Source organism: Carassius carassius, chromosome 16 (genome assembly GCF_963082965.1).
Source record: "Carassius carassius chromosome 16, fCarCar2.1, whole genome shotgun sequence".
NCBI classification, from domain to species: domain Eukaryota; kingdom Metazoa; phylum Chordata; class Actinopteri; order Cypriniformes; family Cyprinidae; genus Carassius; species Carassius carassius.
In genome coordinates, this window is record NC_081770.1 from 5,574,614 (window position 1) to 5,594,349 (window position 19,736).

Here is a 19,736-nt window from a genome sequence, read left to right on the forward strand (position 1 = left end):
AAATTAATAATAAAATGAATATAAAAAGAGTTATATCTGGAGAATGGATTCAGAGGAAAAATTACCAAATTTGCATGCAACAAGAAAACGACTCACCAGAAACAATAACACTGAAGCTCTTGGGCGTGACCTGTTTTCCACCGATGAACTGTAAAAATCCATAGAGTCCAGTGTGTTGAGTTGTGATGTTTGTGATGGTCAGAGATCCAGTCTGATGATCCAGCTTCAGTCTGTCTCTGAATCTCCCATCAAGAACATCATCATATAATGAGATCCTATGGGCCATTCGGTTGATCTGAGCTATACGAGTGCGGCCAGGTCCAAATGTCCATGTTATCAGATCAGCTTTCTGTATTTCAGTAAGATCGGTGTATAAAGTGACAGAATCTCCCTCCATCACTGACTTCACATCAACACCAAACACACCTGATGAACAATCAGAGTTTCTCTGATGGAGATTCTAGATAAATATCTCATAGCAGACTTTATCATATGCACTTACACTTCAGACATTCTCTGAATTGACGCCTTTCAAAATATGAATTGTATGTAAATTAATTGTAAATGGATAAATTGTGGCTCGATATTTGTATAAATTATATGTTATACTTAATTGCATAAAAATAGGCCAATATTCAAATAACTTTCAGATATTTCGTTGAAATATGTAAAGTGAAAGTGAAAATATTGATAATGCGTAAATCAACTCACCCTCCAAATGTAACGGTACTAAAATGATAACAGTTATTTGAATAATTATAAAAGACGAGAGAATAAAGTTGTCCATTGTTGGTGTTCAATCGTTCCGTTGAGTCTCGGAGCGTTCGGAGTTCATTCGGGATCGCTTCAGAAAGAGGTAAACCTCAAACTGATAACAACGAAGATTAACGTTATTTCACTTTAAACTTCAGATCAATATGAAACGGTTCTACAGTTGAAACGCTAAAACCAGGCTTGACTATTCCTGTGACAGGAAAATTAAAGAACTTTCTTAAAATGAGGAAGTTGGAACTTCCGAATGCGCACATTCCATTAAATCTGTCATATTTGAAACATGTCAGAACCGGATCCATCTGACCAGAACAGGATCCGGCGCCACACCAGCAGACAACAGCTGCACCATATGACAAAACCAAAACTAAATATTAACATGATTTATTAAAGCTGGTGTGAGCAGGCAGTAAATTAATGTGTTAGAAAGTGTGCAAGTGCCACTACTAGGTCACAGTTCAAGGTCAAACTTTTTTTTCTTATATTATTTTTGTATATAGCCTATATCATTTTAGCAGGAAATGAACAAAAACCGTTAACATACAGTTAACATTACGAATTTTACAGCAAATCCGTGTTAGTATTGCATAAGCATACTAGCCTATAGCACAGGTCAATTATTAGAAAGAACAGTTTTTATTTTATCATTAAATAGTAATACAATTAATTCCTATTTTATTTTTATTGAGGCTAAAATGACGCACGAACCAGAACTGCAGCTCCTCATTAACGTTATACAACTATTTTAAACACACCTCCTTTCAGAAGAAGATAAAAAAAAAGATAAAAAAAGCAGAAAAAGAAAAAAAAAAAACAGTTTTTTAATTGTTAATTGTTGTTTTTATAATACAGTTGTTTAAAAAAACGAAAAAAAACGTTGTTTTTATAATAAATAAAAATTAAACAAGTAGATAGAATAGAAATGTAATGCTAGAAATGCTAGAGTTAGATGGTATTTTTTTTTAAATAAACGTAAAACAAGTAAATAGAACAGAAAAAAAACAGATAATGCTTGTGTTAGAAGGTCATTATTTATAATAAACAAAAATAAAATAAGTAGAAAGAATAGAATGCTAGCATTAAAAGCACTTTTTTCTTTTTAAATAAAACAAGTATTTAGAATAGAAATAGAATAGAGTGATCCATCTCAAAATCAGCACAATACAATACAAACTTCAAAAGCATAATTTCCTTTAATGAAAACAATGACTAAAAGCATTTCTTTTTAATAAGTTTAATAAAGCTGTACAGGTTCAAAACTAGAAATAGATTGACTAAACAAAACTGAAAGTGCAAAAAACAAGTTTTTTTAAAGTCTACTACTGCTAATACTATTACTACTGTGTACCAATAATAATTAAAAAAAATTAAAAACTGGATTTTCATATTGCTCTAGATTTGAGTCAAATCTGAGTGAATAAAAGATGAAAAGTACGGTCACAGCTCAGAATTTATTTCTGAAACGACACAGCTAGATTTGCTTACAAATGAAAATGCTTGAAAATTGCTTACAAAAAGAAAAAGAAAAAAAGACAGAAAACTGTATACGGATTATTGACTATCAATGTTTGATCATTTCGTTAGAAAATAAGAACACTGTAAAACCCGACAAGTTAACTTAACTCAAACCGTTTGAGTAAACAGATTGCCTTGATTTAAACCATGTAAGTTTTGAAACTTTGCATTCAAGTAATTAAGTGATTAACTAAGTGCTGATTGAGAATTAGTGATGAACAGCTGCTGTTAACAAACAGAATCACTGAAGAAAAGAGAAACACAAGAACTACTACAACTGACTTCAGACACAGTCTTAGATGAAATCAACTGAAATAAAATACATGAAATCTCTCAAGATCTGATTAAACAACCCCACAAACAGCATCACCAGCTCCACTTATTAATAACCAGACTGACTTTATTTCTGTCAGACGTCTACAGAAGATCTTATTGAGAATGAACTAAGGTTTAGATGTTGATTTATTGTTTCATTTGAAGTAACCATGTTAGAGATCAGTGTTTGCTTTAGTTGGGCTCTTGACCCTTGATTTCTGTCTTAGTCTTTTCTCTGTCTGTTATAACCGTGTGTTTCTAAAACACATTTGTTGTAATTCAAAGGCCCAGAAGAAATGCCATCAGGTGTTAACCTGTACCTAGCTGTAGGTTGTTATACTTCATATTGGTGATGATAATCATCAATTATTGAACTGTACTGAGTCTAATCTCCGATGAAATAGGTGTTGTGTAATTTGATTGATTATAGTAAGTGGATGCTAAGAGCCAATGGTTCTGTGATAATCAGATAATACAAAGACTTTCCAAACGGTTTGGACTTCTATGGTGTCAATTAGTCAGACACAGACATCAATAATCAGAATATGAACCTCAACAATGGTGACCATAAAAAAAAATGCTGCAGAGCATGCTGGGAGCCATGGATGAGTTTTTGTAATACAATAGTACCCAGCATGCATTGCAGCATGTTTTTTTTCGTCACCATTGTAGAGGTTCATATTCTGATTATTAATGTCTGTGTTTGACCAACTACTGGCATAGAAGAAAAATGTATGTGTACAAAATGTTTAGAAAGTCATTTTTATATTAACTGATAATCACAGAACCAATGGCTTTTAGTGTCATTTTTTACTAGAACCACTTCTACTAATTACACTACACCTACTTCAAAGATTACGGTTCAATAATTGTGAATAATAATGAATAATTATCATCCCAATATTAAGTATAAGAAACCTACATCTAGATACGGGTTAACACCTGATGGCATTTTTTCTGGGCTTTTGAGTTACAACAAATGTGTTTTAGAAACACACGGTTATAACAGCGAGAGAAAAGACTAAGACAGAAGTCAAGGGTCAAGAGCCCAACTAAAGCAAACACTGATCTCTAACATGGTTACTTCAAATGAAACAATAAATCAACATCTAAACCTTAGCTCATTCTCAATAAGATCTTCTGTAGACGTCTGACAGAAATAAAGTCAGTCTGGTTATTAATAAGTGGAGCTGGTGATGCTGTTTGTGGGGTTGTTTAATCAGATCTTGAGAGATTTCATGTATTTTATTTCAGTTGATTTCATCTAAGGCTGTGTCTGAAGTCAGTTGTAGTAGTTCTTGTGTTTCTCTTTTCTTCAGTAATTCTGTTTGTTAACAGCAGCTGTTCATCACTAAAGCTCAATTATCACTCAATTAATCACTTAATCACTTAATTGCAATGTATATCTTCTTTCAGTGAACTCAACTGAATTAAGTTCAAAGTACTCATAACTGTTAGTTTTTTCAACTTAAACGGTTTAAGGCAATCGGTTTCCTCAAATGGTTTGAGTTAACATAACTTAAGGATATCTGTTTACTCAAACCGTTTGAGTTAAGTTTACTTGTCGGGTTTTACAGTGAAGAAGAAAAAAATAGGATCGTACATCGTGTGTTTAATGTCAAAGAAACAGATCTTAAAATATGCCATCGATGTCCTTAGGCACCCCTAAGGTATTTTTATATAAAAAGTACTTAATTGTCCTAATGGAAATATTTTCTAATCCTGACTTAATCTAAACCCGGTCTGTGGAACAAGGCTATAAAGCTTGAGACTTACTTATTCTGGAGATGCAGCTGGATCATGAACAGTGGATACTGATCCATTCTTGAGTTTGAACCTTTTTAGCAAAAACATCCAACAACAAATTCTCTGCATTGCTTACGAGACATTGTTATCGCGACAGCTGCTCGGGCATAGAGAAAATACAGACAATGTACAACTGAGAGCAGAAAAGGGCTACAAAAATTATGAGTACATGAACCACTGTACAGTTTTCATAATCCTGAACACAAAAGAAGAATATTTCAAACACTTGAAACAACCCTGGTTTGGAACAACTTGATGACGAGTAAATGCATTTCATTTTTCGATGTAGGCCTCTTTAAATTACAGTCATCCACATTAATTTGGGATTGAGAGGAATGCTTCTCGATAGTTATTGTACATTTGGAAGATTTCACTTCACTAATACCTTGTCAGGGTTTAGTTGGGGATAATGACCAGCTGACCTGAAAGTACATTTTGCATATTAATCAACGTGAGGCATTACAAGCACACAACATTTCATAAGTCAAGTTTTATTAGTCACAAAAATATATTTAATCTCTCATAATTCTTAGTGTTTTCACAGTGATTTAACAAAGAGCATCTCAGATATCACATAATGTATATAAACACTGGAGTCAATATTAAAAACTCACTAGATCACAACCTCCTCACATTACAAGTTAATGTCAGCATGATAAAAACAGACCCTGATACCGTTTATGTACAATATGAGGTTAATAAATGCTTTGGCCAAAAACATTTTGGCTCAGAGATTTGCATATTTAAAGTTGCAGTTTATTGAAATTATATTTTATGTCCTTAGCACCATATCTGTCAGAATAAATATTGCACTTGATGAATATCATCTCAACCATTTAAAACGTATGGTCTTTGAGTCCTCATCTATATCCCCGGCTCTACACTATATGTAGAAGTGTCGTTGGGGTCCTCTTCTGGTATCAACATTGTGTCATTTGGATCACCCCATACCATTTTTGTAGGAACTGTAAAATAAAGAATCACAAGGTAAAAAAACAGATAGGAAAGTGTTTAAGACCGAAAGATATTCAAAAATGCCTTATATTTATTATTATTAATACTAAGGCTGTAAGAACTGGCTAGACTCAAAAACACCAGTGAGAATGGAAGTTAGAGTAAGACAAAGATAAACATTTCAAAACACTTAAGCTTCTCACCACGGACATTGACTTTGATTGTTTTTGTAAGTGGATTGGTGTTGCTCTTGATCTCTACTTTAAATAGCCCACTTTCTTTGACTCTTATTTTCTTGATGGTGAGATTTCCAGTCTGGTGGTCCAGCTGTAGCCTGTCTTTGAATTTCCCTCCAGGACCTTCCTTTTCCAAGAGCCTGTTACTCCTTTTATCGCATACAGCGATGACACTATACAAGGTTGTGGATTCAGAAGCTCTGGAATCAGCATATTTCCACCGTAGCCGATCATGTCTCTGTATCTCAGTAACACCACTCTTTAGAGTGACAGTATCTCCTTGTTTTACTTTTATTTTCTTCACTTGATCTGGTTCGGAATGAAACATATCTGGAGAAAGAAAGTTTTGAAGACATGTGTTAAACATATATGTGTCGTATGCAACTGGGAAAGGGCCTTGTCAAACAAATCTTTCAAAGTATCAAAAGTCAAAAGTATTTGTGGTTTTGTACAACGTTCATGAAACAACGTCCTTGTTGGCCCTGGAACAAAATGACTGTTTTGTCTGGGTCGTAGCATATGGTCTCAGAAAAAAAAAAAAAAAAGCTATTTATTGAACTGGTATAGAGCACAACAGTATAGGACTTTTTTTTAAATTCAAGTAAAGATAAAGCAATTTCTTCAAGAAAAACATTTCATAAAAGTGTTTGATAGAGTGTGAATCATTGAATATAAAACAAAACAGATATGGTGTTTCTCATTAGAACAAACTTCAGGTTATCAAACATCTAAATCAATGAGCCAGGGTAGATTACAATTTGAGATTTATGCAATGTACAGTGAAGTTTCTCACTGCTGGTGGTGTAATTTAGGTGTATCATTAAATTCTTACCATGAAGTGGATCAGATTCTTCCGGACCTGTTTGAACAATAATCACATTTTTGTTAATTATGATTACATTTAATGAACAATGCAAATGAATTTGAAATAGTTTTACAGTGACTGACCACCTGGTAAATCTCTCCCCTCATCAGGAATTTCCTCATCTGCAAAAGACAAAGATGTAAATTTGATTTGTACTCAAACACTCAGTGCACATAGTAATACAATATCATTATTTGGGTTATCAGATTCTTCCCCAAGTGCTTGACCAGTTCAAACAATAAATGTCAATTACATTTTAGATTTCAGAGTTGTACTGTCTTTCCTTTTTGTTTATGCTTAGATTTATTTTCCTCCATGGTAAATATTATTTAGTTTAAGGTAATATCTGTGTACGAAAGCCCAACAACAGCCTCAGAGGTATCTCTATGTATATAAATACATTAAAGGGATACTCCACCCCAAGATGAATATTTTGTCATTAATCACTTACCCCCATGTCGTTCAAACCCGTAAAAGCTTTGTTCGTCTTAGCTAAAAAAGCTAAATACACAGTGCATAATTGTGGAGGACACAGAAGAGCAAACACAGCATTCTGTGATATGGAGAGACACAGAGGAGACTAAGTTGTTATTTTTAATTTTTTTCGCGTACAAATAGTGTTTCCGTCGCTTCATATAACCCAGATCGAATGTCTGATGGCAGAAGCAGTATTCTGACAATGACTTTTCATACTTTTTATGGACCTTGACACTGTTATTTATTTGGCAGTCTATGGGACAGTCACAGGCCTCCCGGTTTTCATCCAAAATATCTTAAATTGTGTTCCGAAGACAAATGAAGCTTTTACAGGTTTGGAACAACATGAGGGTAAGTGATTAAAGACAACATTTTCATTTTGGGGTTTAGTATCCCTTTAACAACTATTACATTGTATTTTGTTTCCTCTGTTCATTGTAGACGACACACACATGCACACACAGTGCCTGTACTACCTCATACATGCAGAAATAATCCAAATAAATCCTAACTGGGACCCGCTCTCTTGCTACAGTTTCTCTAAGCTGTTTCATCCATGGTTGACCAAAATTGTGAACTGAAGAACAATTCATGAATGTGAATTTAAAGAGTATTGGCCACAACATGCAGGAAGTTGAATTGGAATCAAAAGGGCCATAAACTGAGAAACCAAAATTCCTTTGATATTTTGACTTATAAGAGGTCATTGTACTATAAAAAGATCCTTTGGTCAAAACTCAAAATTGTCGTTAGTCTAAAAACAGCTCGTATTGAAGCTTGTCTGCTAAGGGTGCTTTCACACTAGCACTATTGGTGCACACCCGGGTTCGATTGACGACAGAGTTCGGTTTGTTTGGATGATGTGAATGCTGTCTTCCAAACTTGGGTGCGCACCCGTGAACTGCACATGAGTCCACTTAAAAAGGGAGGTCTGGAGTACGGTTCACTGCTGATGTGAACGCAATCGATCCAAATTGCGGAAGTGAACCATTATTAATGAAATATTATTTGATAAAAATGTGTGTTTGTGTGTGTGTTTCACTCACTTTCCTGACGAGCGTGACTGACACGTGCAAACAGAGAGCTGTATATCTTATTTCTGTTTGCCTTCAGTGTTCTTTAGATCATTTGCAGTACATTCATAAGAAAGATGTCTCATCTGGTCAGAGGAGAACTGGCCCCGCGACTGAGCCTGGTTTCTCTCAAGGTTTTTTCTCCATTCTGTCACAGATGGAGTTTTGGCAATCGAACTCGGTTTTGGACCAGGCAAGCGAACCAAGTGTGAAAGCACCCTAAAAGACAGCTTGTGGAATGTACCACTGTTTGATGTAATAGTGTGGATAAGCATAGCCTCCACAGAAGATGATCAACACCTGCTTCTACAACGCTGCCTGTTTAGCCCTGTCCTCTGATCTGCGCATGTAGTGTAAATAATGAGAGGCGAACATTGGTCTATGCAGAAACCAAATGATAAAGATGCTCCGAAGACAACAAGATGCTGTGCAGTGCCAAGCTGTGGGGGGAAAAATATTTTCATTGCCTTCCTCCTGATCCCAACATTAGGAAAGCTTGGATGAACTTACTTTTTAATGAAGTTCCAGACCTCATCAGTAAGAACTCAATCCTTTGTTTACTTCATTTTACTGCAGATTCATTAACAAACAAAAAATAATTGATAAAGGTTTTTTAATAAAGGTTTTTATTTAGCACAGTGGCTAAATTAACAAATAACCAGACGCCACCCAATCTAAATATCCCCTCACAGTTAAATAGTAATGACTTTATGAATTTCTTCACTGATAAAATAGATAACATCAGAAATACAATAGCGGATGTAGATTCTACAGCGTCTAACACTTCAGCTTCATCCATCGCACCCAAAGATAAACTGCAGTGCTTTACAAATATAGGACAGGAAGAGCTAAATAAACTTATCTACGGTGGCCGAGACAGCTCAACACACTGCAACTTAAGAAAACACATGCAAATTGAAAAAACATCAGAAAATGAAGAAAACATCTACATTAGTTTGACAACACAAGTGTTGCAAATCCTCACAACACATGCATATAACGAAACGTGCAGCAAATCCTTCACAACAAATGCATATAACGAAACACGCTGCTAATCCTCACAACACATGGAAATGTTTTAAGGAGACCACAAAAAGTGTCGGACCCGACTTGGATTTGTTTATCGTGCAGTGGCTACTGGTCAGTGGAGTTGTTGCTGAACTGAAAGGTGAGTTTTTTTTTCATGGTGTTTTTTAAACACACCGCGTTTCGCTATATGCATGTGTTGTGAAGTACTTGCAGCGCGTTTCGTTATATGCATGTGTTGTGATGATTTGCAGCGCGTTTCGTTATATGCATGTGTTGTGATGATTTGCAGCGCGTTTCGTTGTATGCATGTGTTGTGATGATTTGCAGCGCGTTTCGTTGTATGCATGTGTTGTGATGATTTGCAGCGCGTTTCGTTATATGCATGTGTTGTGATGATTTGCAGCGCGTTTCGTTATATGCATGTGTTGTGATGATTTGCAGCGCGTTTCGTTATATGCATGTGTTGTGATGATTTGCAGCGCTTTTCGTTATATGCATGTTATGTGATGATTTGTAGCGCATTTCGTTATATGCATGTGTTGTGATGATTCGCAGCGCGTTTCGTTATATGCATGTGTTGTGATGATTTGCAGCGCGTTTTCGTTATATGCATGTGTTGTGATGATTTGCAGCGCGTTTTCGTTATATGCATTTGTTGTGATGATTTGCAGCGCGTTTCCTTATATGCATGTGTTGTGATGATTTGCAGAGCGTTTCGTTGTATGCATGTGTTGTGATGATTTGCAGCGCGTTTCATTGTAAGCATGTGTTGTGATGATTTGCAGTGCGTTTCGTTATATGCATGTGTTGTGATGATTTGCAGCGCGTTTCGTTGTAAGCATGTGTTGTGATGATTTGCAGCGCGTTTCGTTGTATGCATGTGTTGTGATGATTTGCAGTGCGTTTCGTTGTATGCATGTGTTGTGATGATTTGCAGTGCGTTTCGTTGTATGCATGTGTTGTGATGATTTGGAGTGCGTTTCCTTATATGCATGTGTTGTGATGATTTGCAGCGCGTTTCGTTGTAAGCATGTGTTGTGATGATTTGCAGCGCGTTTCGTTATATGCATGTGTTGTGATGATTTGCAGCGCGTTTCGTTATATGCATGTGTTGTGATGATTTGCAGCGCGTTTCGTTATATGCATGTGTTGTGATGATTTGCAGCGCGTTTCGTTGTATGCATGTGTTGTGATGATTTGCAGCGCGTTTCGTTGTATGCATGTGTTGTGATGATTTGCAGCGCGTTTCGTTGTATGCATGTGTTGTGATGATTTGCAGCACGTTTCGTTGTATGCATGTGTTGTGATGATTTGCAGCGTGTTTCGTTATATGCATGTGTTGTGATGATTTGCAGCGCGTTTCGTTATATGCATGTGTTGTGATGATTTGCAGCGCGTTTCGTTGTATGCATGTGTTGTGATGATTTGCAGCGCGTTTCGTTGTATGCATGTGTTGTGATGATTTGCAGCGCGTTTCGTTGTATGCATGTGTTCTGATGATTTGCAGCGCGTTTCGTTGTATGCATGTGTTGTGATGATTTGCAGTGCATTTCGTTATATGCATGTGTTGTGATGATTTGCAGCGCGTTTCGTTGTATGCATGTGTTGTGATGATTTGCAGCGGGTTTCGTTGTATGTGTAACCCAGACTAATTCAGTATTATAAAATATATTTTTGTAAATGAATGGGTTCACAAAAACGTAAATAATTAAAGATTGGTGATGTCAACAAACCTTTTTCGTTGAATAAATTATGTGGGAAAAATAATTTGTAATATTTAGGGTTATTGGTTCAGCCAATCAGAATACTGTTGATGTGATCCGCCCACAGAGCAGATGCGCGAGACCGGAGAGTGGAGAAGTCTGAGAGAAATTCGTCTAGTTTAGTCATAAAGAAAATTGAGAAATAATTGAGTAAAACTATAAAAATAGTCTTTACATCTCTTCAGGATTGTTAAAAGAGGACGATATTGAGTGGATTCTGTAGTTGTTTTACTCCTGTGACGATCGATGGGTTAATTACATCGTCGTATTGCTGGAAAGTGAATATCTGGATGTGGTCAGGTTTTTTTTCTGAGTGGAGTTGATTCTCATGGATGGCGAGCCAACCTAATCGGATACTGGACGAAAAAAGAAGAAAATTCATCTTAAAGGACCAAGAGAGTATCTTGATTTCATATTTTGTTTTTCCCTGCTCAAGGTAAAACTTTTCCTGCACAGAGACTGTTTTTTCCTTCTCCATACGGGACTGAGAACTGAGATATCTAATAGAAAAGACTGATATCAGTGATTGAGTATTTGGAAATTGAACCTATCGTCGACGTGAGCGTGATATTACAAAATTGTGGTTGAGTCTGAACAGGTTTTGTCAATTTGCTGTTGGGTACATTATTAATGTATTTCTAGTGTAAAACTGACAGTGATTTGTTCAGTGACTTATTCTATTTCTTTTCATTGAATTTAAGTGATTCACTTCTAATTGTTTATTTATTTTATTTTATTGTGTTTACTTTAAAAGGGGAAAGGCCTGTGTGTTCAAACAAACATTTATAAAAGTTATATACTTACCTTAACAGTGGTGTCCTGTCATCCCTCAGCAATAACTCTCCATCTCCGTAGTCGAACATAACAATCTTCTGATCTCCTAATTGGTTCATAAAGTGAAGTCCAAATTTATAAGTAATAACCCGTTACATAACATGCATGTGTTGTGATGATTTGCAGCGGGTTTCATTGTATGCATGTGTTGTGATGATTTGCAGCGCGTTTCGTTGTATGCATGTGTTGTGATGATTTGCAGCGGGTTTCATTGTATGCATGTGTTGTGATGATTTGCAGCGCGTTTCGTTGTATGCATGTGTTGTGATGATTTGCAGCGCGTTTCGTTGTATGCATGTGTTGTGATGATTTGCAGCGCGTTTCATTGTATGCATGTGTTGTGATGATTTGCAGCGCGTTTCGTTGTATGCATGTGTTGTGATGATTTGCAGCGCGTTTCGTTGTATGCATGTGTTGTGATGATTTGCAGCGCGTTTCGTTGTATGCATGTGTTGTGATGATTTGCAGCGCGTTTCGTTATATGCATGTGTTGTGATGATTTGCAACACTTGTGTTGTCAAACTGATGAATGTTTTCTTCACTTGCTGATGTTTTTTCAATTTGCATGTGTTTTCTTAAGTTGCAGCGTGTTGAGCTGTCTCGGCCACCGTACTTATTACTGTATCTAAACCAACAACATGTTTATTAGATCCTGTACCCATTAAATTACTGAAAAAGTTGTTATCTGTAGCCAAAGAACCGCTTCTCAATATCCTTAACTCGTTGTTATCTTAAGGTCACGTCCCAAAACCATTTAAGCTGGCGGTTATTAAGCCTCTTATTAAGGAACTAGATCCTAGTGTACTGGCAAATTATAGGCCTATTTCAAATCTTCCATTTATGTTAGATCCTACCTGACCGTTTACTGATCTCATTTATCACCAGTAAAATATGGAGTGCCACAATGATCTGTGCTAGATCCTTTGATTTTTTTTAATATACATATTGCCCCTTGGTAATATTATTTGAAAATACAGAATTAGCTTCCACTGTTATGCTGATGATACTCAGCTATATATCTCAACAAAACCATATGAAACATCTAAATTATCTAAGCTGACAGAGTGTGTTAACAATGTAAAAGATTAGATGACCAATAATTGTCTTTATTAAATTTGAATAAGACAGAGATATAACTTATTGGAAAAAACAGTACACAGAATCTTGTCGTCTATAGTTTTTCAACTAGACGGATGTACTGTTACTTCCTCTACAGTAAAAAATCTAGGTAATAATAATAATAATTCATTACATTTATATAGCGCTTTTCTAGGCACTCAAAGCGCTTTACATAGACAGGGGGGTATCTCCTCATCCACCACCAGTGTGCAGCATCCACCTGGATGATGCGACAGCAGCCATATTGCGCCAGAACGCCCACCACACACCAGCTTACTGGTGGAGAGGAGACAGAGTGATGAAACCAATCAGCAGATATGGGGATTGTTAGGAGGCCATGATGGTCAGAGGCCAATAGTCAAATTTAGCCAGGATGCTGAGGTCACACCTCTACTATTTTCGAAAGACATCCTGGGATTTTTACTGACCACAGAGAGTCAGGACCTCGGTTTAATGTCTCATCCGAAGGACAATGCTTGTTGACAGTATAGTGTCCCCATCACTACACTGGGGTGCTAGGACCCACACAGACCACAGGGTGAGCACCCCCTGCTGGCCTCACTAGCACCTCTTCCAGCAGCAACCTAGTTTTCTCAGGAGTCTTCCATCCAGGTACTGACCAGGCTCAGCCCTGCTTAGCTTCAGCGGGAAACCGGTCTTGGGTTTCAGCATGATATGTCTGCCTGTGTATGTTAGGTGTTATATTAGACAGCAACTTGTCTTTTGAAAATCCTATTTCCCATGTTACAAAAATAGCATTCTTCCATTTTAGAAACACTGCCGAGCTACGAAACATGTTACCTGTTTTTGATTCAGAAAAGCTAGTTCATGCATTCATGATGTCTAGACTGGACTATTGTAATGCACTAGTGGTTGTCCTGCATCTTCAATAAACCACTAAAGGTAGTCCTTACCAGGTCAAGAATATATGATCATATTTCCCCAATTCAAGTCCCGTATCAGTTACAAAATATTATTATTAACCTATAAGGCCCTAAATGGTTTAGTTCCTGTGTACCTAACTAGCCTTCTACCACGCTACAACCCATCACGCACCCTAAGGTCACAAAAATCTGCACTTTTGGTAGTTCCTAGGATAGCAAAGTCCACTCCTAGTAGAGTTTATTCAAGCTTTTTTGCATTTGGCTCCCAGACTCTGGAATACTCTTTCTGATAATGTTCAGGGTTCAGACACACTCTCTCTGTTTAAATCTAGATTAAAAACACATCTAATTCGCCAAATCAGAATCAGAAAGAGCTTTACTGCCAAGTATGCTTGCGCATATAAATAATGCATAATTTTGGACGGCATATCTGTCCAAATGCGCATTATTATTCTTTAATTTGGGTTAAACTAATTAATTCTACTGGTTGGAACAGCAGCTACACTAATTATGTCTCTATTTGTTTCTCTGTTTTGCATTTTAGCATAATATCCATCTGATATATCACTCCAATTTCACTGTTGTATACAGTATAGCTAAATAAACTTTCTTTTCCATGAAGTCAAATCAAATATAAGACAAACAAAAAAATCCAATTACATTTTATATAATTATTATCCCAAGATGTTTTCTCTATTTTTAGATAGTTCTTATCACATGGTGTATTTCTGTTTGTTTGTTTTTCCGAACTGTTTGGTTTTAGTTAGTTATTTGATGCTATAAAAGATGGGTAGGACGCCATGATTGAAAGCTGTGCTGTGAGCTTGGGTGGGACCTTGATACCATGGCTCTATCTCTAATGTAGAATCTTTGAACAGCGCTCTCTTCCACCCTCAATACCAATGGCTGAAGTGCCCTTGAGCGAGGCACTGAACCCCTAGTTGCTCCCCGGGTGCTGGCTCTATATCTGCCCACTGCTCCGGGTGTGTGTTCATGGTGTGTTCACTTTTCACTGCTGTGTGTGTGCACTTGGATGGGTTAAATGCAGAGCACCAATTCCAAGTATGGGTTACCATAATTGGCAAATGTCACGACTTTCACTTTCACTTTACTGAACAGCTGTGCCTTAACATTTTTAATCGTTTTAATCACCAATCCTCAACTCATCCCTGAGATCTCCAGAACACCCCAGGCTAGGCACTCTACCTGGTCGGGCGGAAGTGCTCGCATGCGGCGTTGAGATCATAAACAAAGGCGGGTGAAGTGCCGAGGTCTAAGAGCTCAGCTAAAGCTAACACTGCTCCAACTCTATTTACCCAGCAATTTCCTTTGCAATGTGTGGTCACTGGTGAACAAAATGGACGGGTTACGGCTTCACATCACCCACAGTAAGAGACTTTTGGATTGCAATCAGTGCTTTAAGTGGGCCGGTACGCACCGGTACTCAGTACCGCCACTTCAAAATATAGCTTTTGAGCGCACCGCCACCTCTCTGTGCGCCCAGAACGTGCTTTTAGCGTACCGGTACGCTCATTTGGACATCTGTTTTAATAGAGGTTTTAATCTTTTGCCTGCGCTGCCGCTTTTCAGAGTGCCCTTCACAATGCAAGCTTCCTAATTCGTCCCACCGAGAGCAGAGACTACATTACCCATACACCCTTGAGTTTTACAAGTGAAAAGCGCATGTGTCGCTGTCAGTCGCATGTGCCGCTGTCAGTGACAATTCAACGTGGCCGGAGAGGGTGTGTTCAAACTCGGCTCTGTAAAAATACAAATACAGTGAACAACACTTAATATGCTCTCCTGGCTTCAGCCTCTGAGTACTAAAACAACACGGTCAGTATCAGATGACTTGCTGGATGACACCCCAAAAAATAAATAATAAATAAAAAAATATATATATATATCGAGATGGTTTAGGGGTGAGCTGGACCGCAGACAGAAGGCAAAAAGGGCCAACAAGTGCTAAGCATCTCTCGGGGAACTCCTTCAAGACTGTTGGAAGACCATTTCAGGTGACTACCTCTTGAAGCTCATCAAGAGAATGCCAAGAGTGTGCAAAGCAGTAATCAAAGCAAAAGGTGGCTACTTTGAAGAACCTAGAATATGACATATTTTCAGTTGTGTGTTAATTCATAGTTTTGATGCCTTCAGTGTGAATCTACAATTTTCATAGTCATGAAAATAAAGAAAACTCTTTGAATGAGAAGGTGTGTCCAAACTTTTGGTCTGTACTGTATATATATATATATATATATATATATATATATATATACAGGTCCTTCTCAAAATATTAGCATATTGTGATAAAGTTCATTATTTTCCATGATGTAATGATAAAAATTAAACTTTCATATATTTTAGATTCATTGCACACCAACTGAAATATTTCAGATCTTTTATTGTTTTAATACTGATGATTTTGGCATACAGCTCATGAAAACCCAAACTTCCTATCTCAAAAAATTAGCATATCATTGAAAAGGTTCTCTAAACGAGCTATTAAGCTAATCATCTGAATCAACTAATTAACTCTAAACACCTGCAAAAGATTCCTGAGGCTTTTAAAAACTCCCAGCCTGGTTCATTACTCAAAACCGCAATCATGGGTAAGACTGCCGACCTGACTGCTGTCCAGAAGGCCATCATTGACACCCTCAAGCGAGAGGGTAAGACACAGAAAGAAATTTCTGAATGAATAGGCTGTTCCCAGAGAGCTGTATCAAGGCACCTCATTGGGAAGTCTGTGGGAAGGAAAAAGTGTGGCAAAAAACGCTGCACAACGAGAAGAGGTGACCGGTCCCTGAGGAAGATTGTGGAGAAGGACCGATTCCAGACCTTGGGGGACCTGCGGAAGCAGTGGACTGAGTCTGGAGTAGAAACACCCAGAGCCACCGTGCACAGGCGTGTGCAGGAAATGGGCTACAGGTGCCGCATTCCCCAGGTCAAGCCACTTTTGATCCAGAAACAGCGGCAGAAGCGCCTGACCTGGGCTACAGAGAAGCAGCACTGGACTGTTGCTCAGCGGTCCAAAGTACTTTTTTCGGATGAAAGCAAATTTTGCATGTCATTCGGAAATCAAGGTGCCAGAGTCTGGAGGAAGACTGGGGAGAAGGAAATGCCAAAATGCCTGAAGTCCAGTGTCAAGTACCCAGTCAGTGATGGTCTGGGGTGCCATGTCAGCTGCTGGTGTTGGTCCACTGTGTTTTATCAAGGGCAGGGTCAATGCAGCTAGCTATCAGGAGATTTTGGAGCACTTCATGCTTCCATCTGCTGAAAAGCTTTATGGAGATGAAGATTTCATTTTTCAGCACGACCTGGCACCTGCTCACAGTGCCAAAACCACTGGTAAATGGTTTACTGACCATGGTATTACTGTGCTCAATTGGCCTGCCAACTCTCCTGACCTGAACCCCATAGAGAATCTGTGGGATATTGTGAAGACAAAGTTGAGAGACGCAAGACCCAACACTCTGGATGAGCTTAAGGCAGCTATCGAAGCATCCTGGGCCTCCATAACACCTCAGCAGTGCCACAGGCTGATTGCCTCCATGCCACGCCGCATTGAAGCAGTCATTTCTGCAAAAGGATTCCCGATCAAGTATTGAGTGCATAACTGAACATAATTATTTGAAGGTTGCCTTTTTTTGTATTAAAAACACTTTTCTTTTATTGGTCGGATGAAATATGCAAAATTTTTTAGATAGGAATTTTGGGTTTTCATGAGCTGTATGCCAAAATCATCAGTATTAAAACAATAAAAGACCTGAAATATTTCAGTTGGTGTGCAATGAATCTAAAATATATGAAAGTTTAATTTTTATCATTACATTATGGAAAATAATGAACTTTATCGCAATATGCTAATTTTTTGAGAAGGACCTGTATATATGCTATAATAGAGTACAGGCACCTCTTTTGGCCCACTTAAAGCACTGATTGTAATGTCATAGTTTTCACAGAAATATGGCTACACAGCGCTGTGCCAAAGTCCTTTCAGGCCTTTTTTTCAAGTCGTGCCACTCGGCCACCATCTTGGCAATGCCTCCAGGCAGCTATTTCATAATAACAAGACCAGCTCCTATCTAAATTTAACTGGTCACCGGGACACAAAAACAGCATGTATAGAAACAGCAGTGAAATATGATAAAAATTGCTGAAAATGTTTGATGACTTTGCCCCAAAATAAGGTTTAAAACGCCTTTTCCCCCACAGGTTATACCTTTACTACGCATGTGCAAGGGTTCCTCAACTGTGCACATACATCAGTGGAACCAGACGATAGGCTTAAATGTTTCCCGGCTTGACTGTTAAAAGCAGATTGGCTTTCCAGCGGGAGGGGCGGGACATGTGCAAATAACCGCCATCTTTGCCGATACGGGTTTTCCTTATATAGTTGTATTGAGGATTGAGGAAGTGGCATGTCTCTTATAAAATTTCTCTGGCTGTGCCCAATAATGCTAATGAGCTAGCCAGATGCTACACGCTCCGGGCAGACAGAACAGCAGATGACTCTGGCAAGACAAGAGGTGGTGGATTGTGGATTTATGTTAACAAAGCTTGGTGTACGAACACTGTCATTGTTGGGAGACACTGCTCAGCTAACCTAGAATTTCTCATGGTAAAGTGTAGGCCTTTTTATCTGCTGCGTTAATTCACTTCCCCCATAATAACTGCAGTCTATATTCCACAGTATGCTAATGCCAAGCTTGCTATGAACGAGCTGCATGAGGCCATTAGTAAACAACAGACTGCTTACCAGGAGGCTGCTTTTATTATCGCAGGTGATTTTAATCACTTCAAATTAAAGACAGTGCTCACCAAATTCCATCAATATGTTTCCTAGCACACTAGAGAAGACAAAACTCTGGATCATGTTTACACAAACATTGATGGAGCTTACATCGCGACCCCTCTCCCCAACCTCGGACAGTCTGATCACCTTTCTTTGTTTCTCACCCCTAAGTATTCACCCCTCATCAACTGTAAGAAGCAATCAGTGAAGACTATCAAAGTGTGGCCAACTGGAGCAGACTCTCTACTTCAAGACAGGTTTCAATACACAGACTGGAGTATGTTTGCTTCTCAGGCTGCCTGTGGCTCTCACACAGACATTGACATTGATATCTATACCTCCTCTGTACTGTATCAACACCACCACTGAGAGTGTCATGACAGAAAAACAGACCACAACGTACCCTAATCAGAAGCAATGGATGAACAAGGAGGTGCGACTCCTGCCAAAAGCCCTCAATAATGCCTTTGGATCAGATGACGCTCAGGCCTACAGCAAATCCAGGGCTAACCTAAGGAGGGGCATCAAAAACTCCAAGTACTGCTACAAGCTAACAGTAGAAGAGCACTCTTCCAACTCTGACCACTGATGCATGTGGCAGGGCTTCCAGGTCATCAGCGACTACATGCAACGCAGGTCTACTCCAACGGTCGCAGACGTCTTCTTCCTTAACGAGCTAAATGACTTATGCTCCTTCAACAGCAAGGAGACGGCCACCAAGATCACACCCTAAGCAGACAACCAACCTCTCAAAACTCACCTCCACAGATGTCCACACTGCATTGAGCCGGATCAACACACACACAAGGCTGCTGGCCCAGATGGCATTCCTGGGCGTGTGCTTAGGGCTTGTGCAGAGCAGCTTGCAGGGGTCTTCACAGACATTTTCAACCTGTCCCTGACCCAAACAACTGTGCCGACATGCTTTAAGTCCACATCCATTTTGCCAGTGCCAAAACACTCCTTCCCAATGTGCCTAAATGACTATCGCCCTGTAGCACTCACACCCATCATCATGAAGTGCTTTGAGTGACTGGTCCTAGCAGACCTCAAGGACTGCCTCCCACCCACACTGGACCCACACCAATTTGCCTACCGTAGCAATAGGAGCACAGAAGATGCAGTATGCACAGTGCTGCACTCTGCACTCACACACCTGGACAATAACAACACATCTGTGCGGATGTTGTTTGTTGACTTCTGCTCAGCATTTAACACGTTGTTCCCTCCAAGCTGACCACAAAACTTGGACATCAAAACCTCCCTCTGCAACTGGATTATGGACTTACTGACCAATAGA

The 19,736-nt window shown here is 38.5% G+C and overlaps 1 protein-coding gene and 1 long non-coding RNA gene across 6 annotated transcripts in view; both read right to left on the bottom strand.

The window, feature by feature from the left end:
• The window catches only part of LOC132159516 (SLAM family member 5-like), a 145,673-nt gene that overhangs the window by 84,040 nt on the left and 41,897 nt on the right, over window positions 1-19,736 (bottom strand). The window contains exons 1-2 of one of the 4 annotated variants that reach the window (XM_059569060.1): window positions 712-861; window positions 97-426 (exon numbers count right to left, since the gene is read on the bottom strand). The exons of 2 other annotated variants lie outside the window; for them this stretch is intronic. In XM_059569060.1, coding sequence (XP_059425043.1) covers window positions 97-426; window positions 712-787 — 406 coding nt within the window. In that variant the 5' untranslated portion in view covers window positions 788-861. Of the gene's footprint in view, window positions 1-96; window positions 427-711; window positions 862-19,736 lie in introns of those variants that run through there. One more of the 4 variants, XM_059569058.1, reaches the window with a different exon arrangement.
• On the bottom strand, window positions 5,206-6,890 carry LOC132159052 (uncharacterized). Of its 2 annotated transcripts, none has more exons than XR_009437749.1 (4): window positions 6,549-6,890; window positions 6,430-6,456; window positions 5,565-5,927; window positions 5,206-5,372 (listed from the first exon to the last, which is right to left on the bottom strand). It is a non-coding gene; the product is annotated as an uncharacterized LOC132159052 (long non-coding RNA). The 2 variants fall into 2 exon arrangements; XR_009437748.1 differs by having other exon boundaries at window positions 6,546-6,890.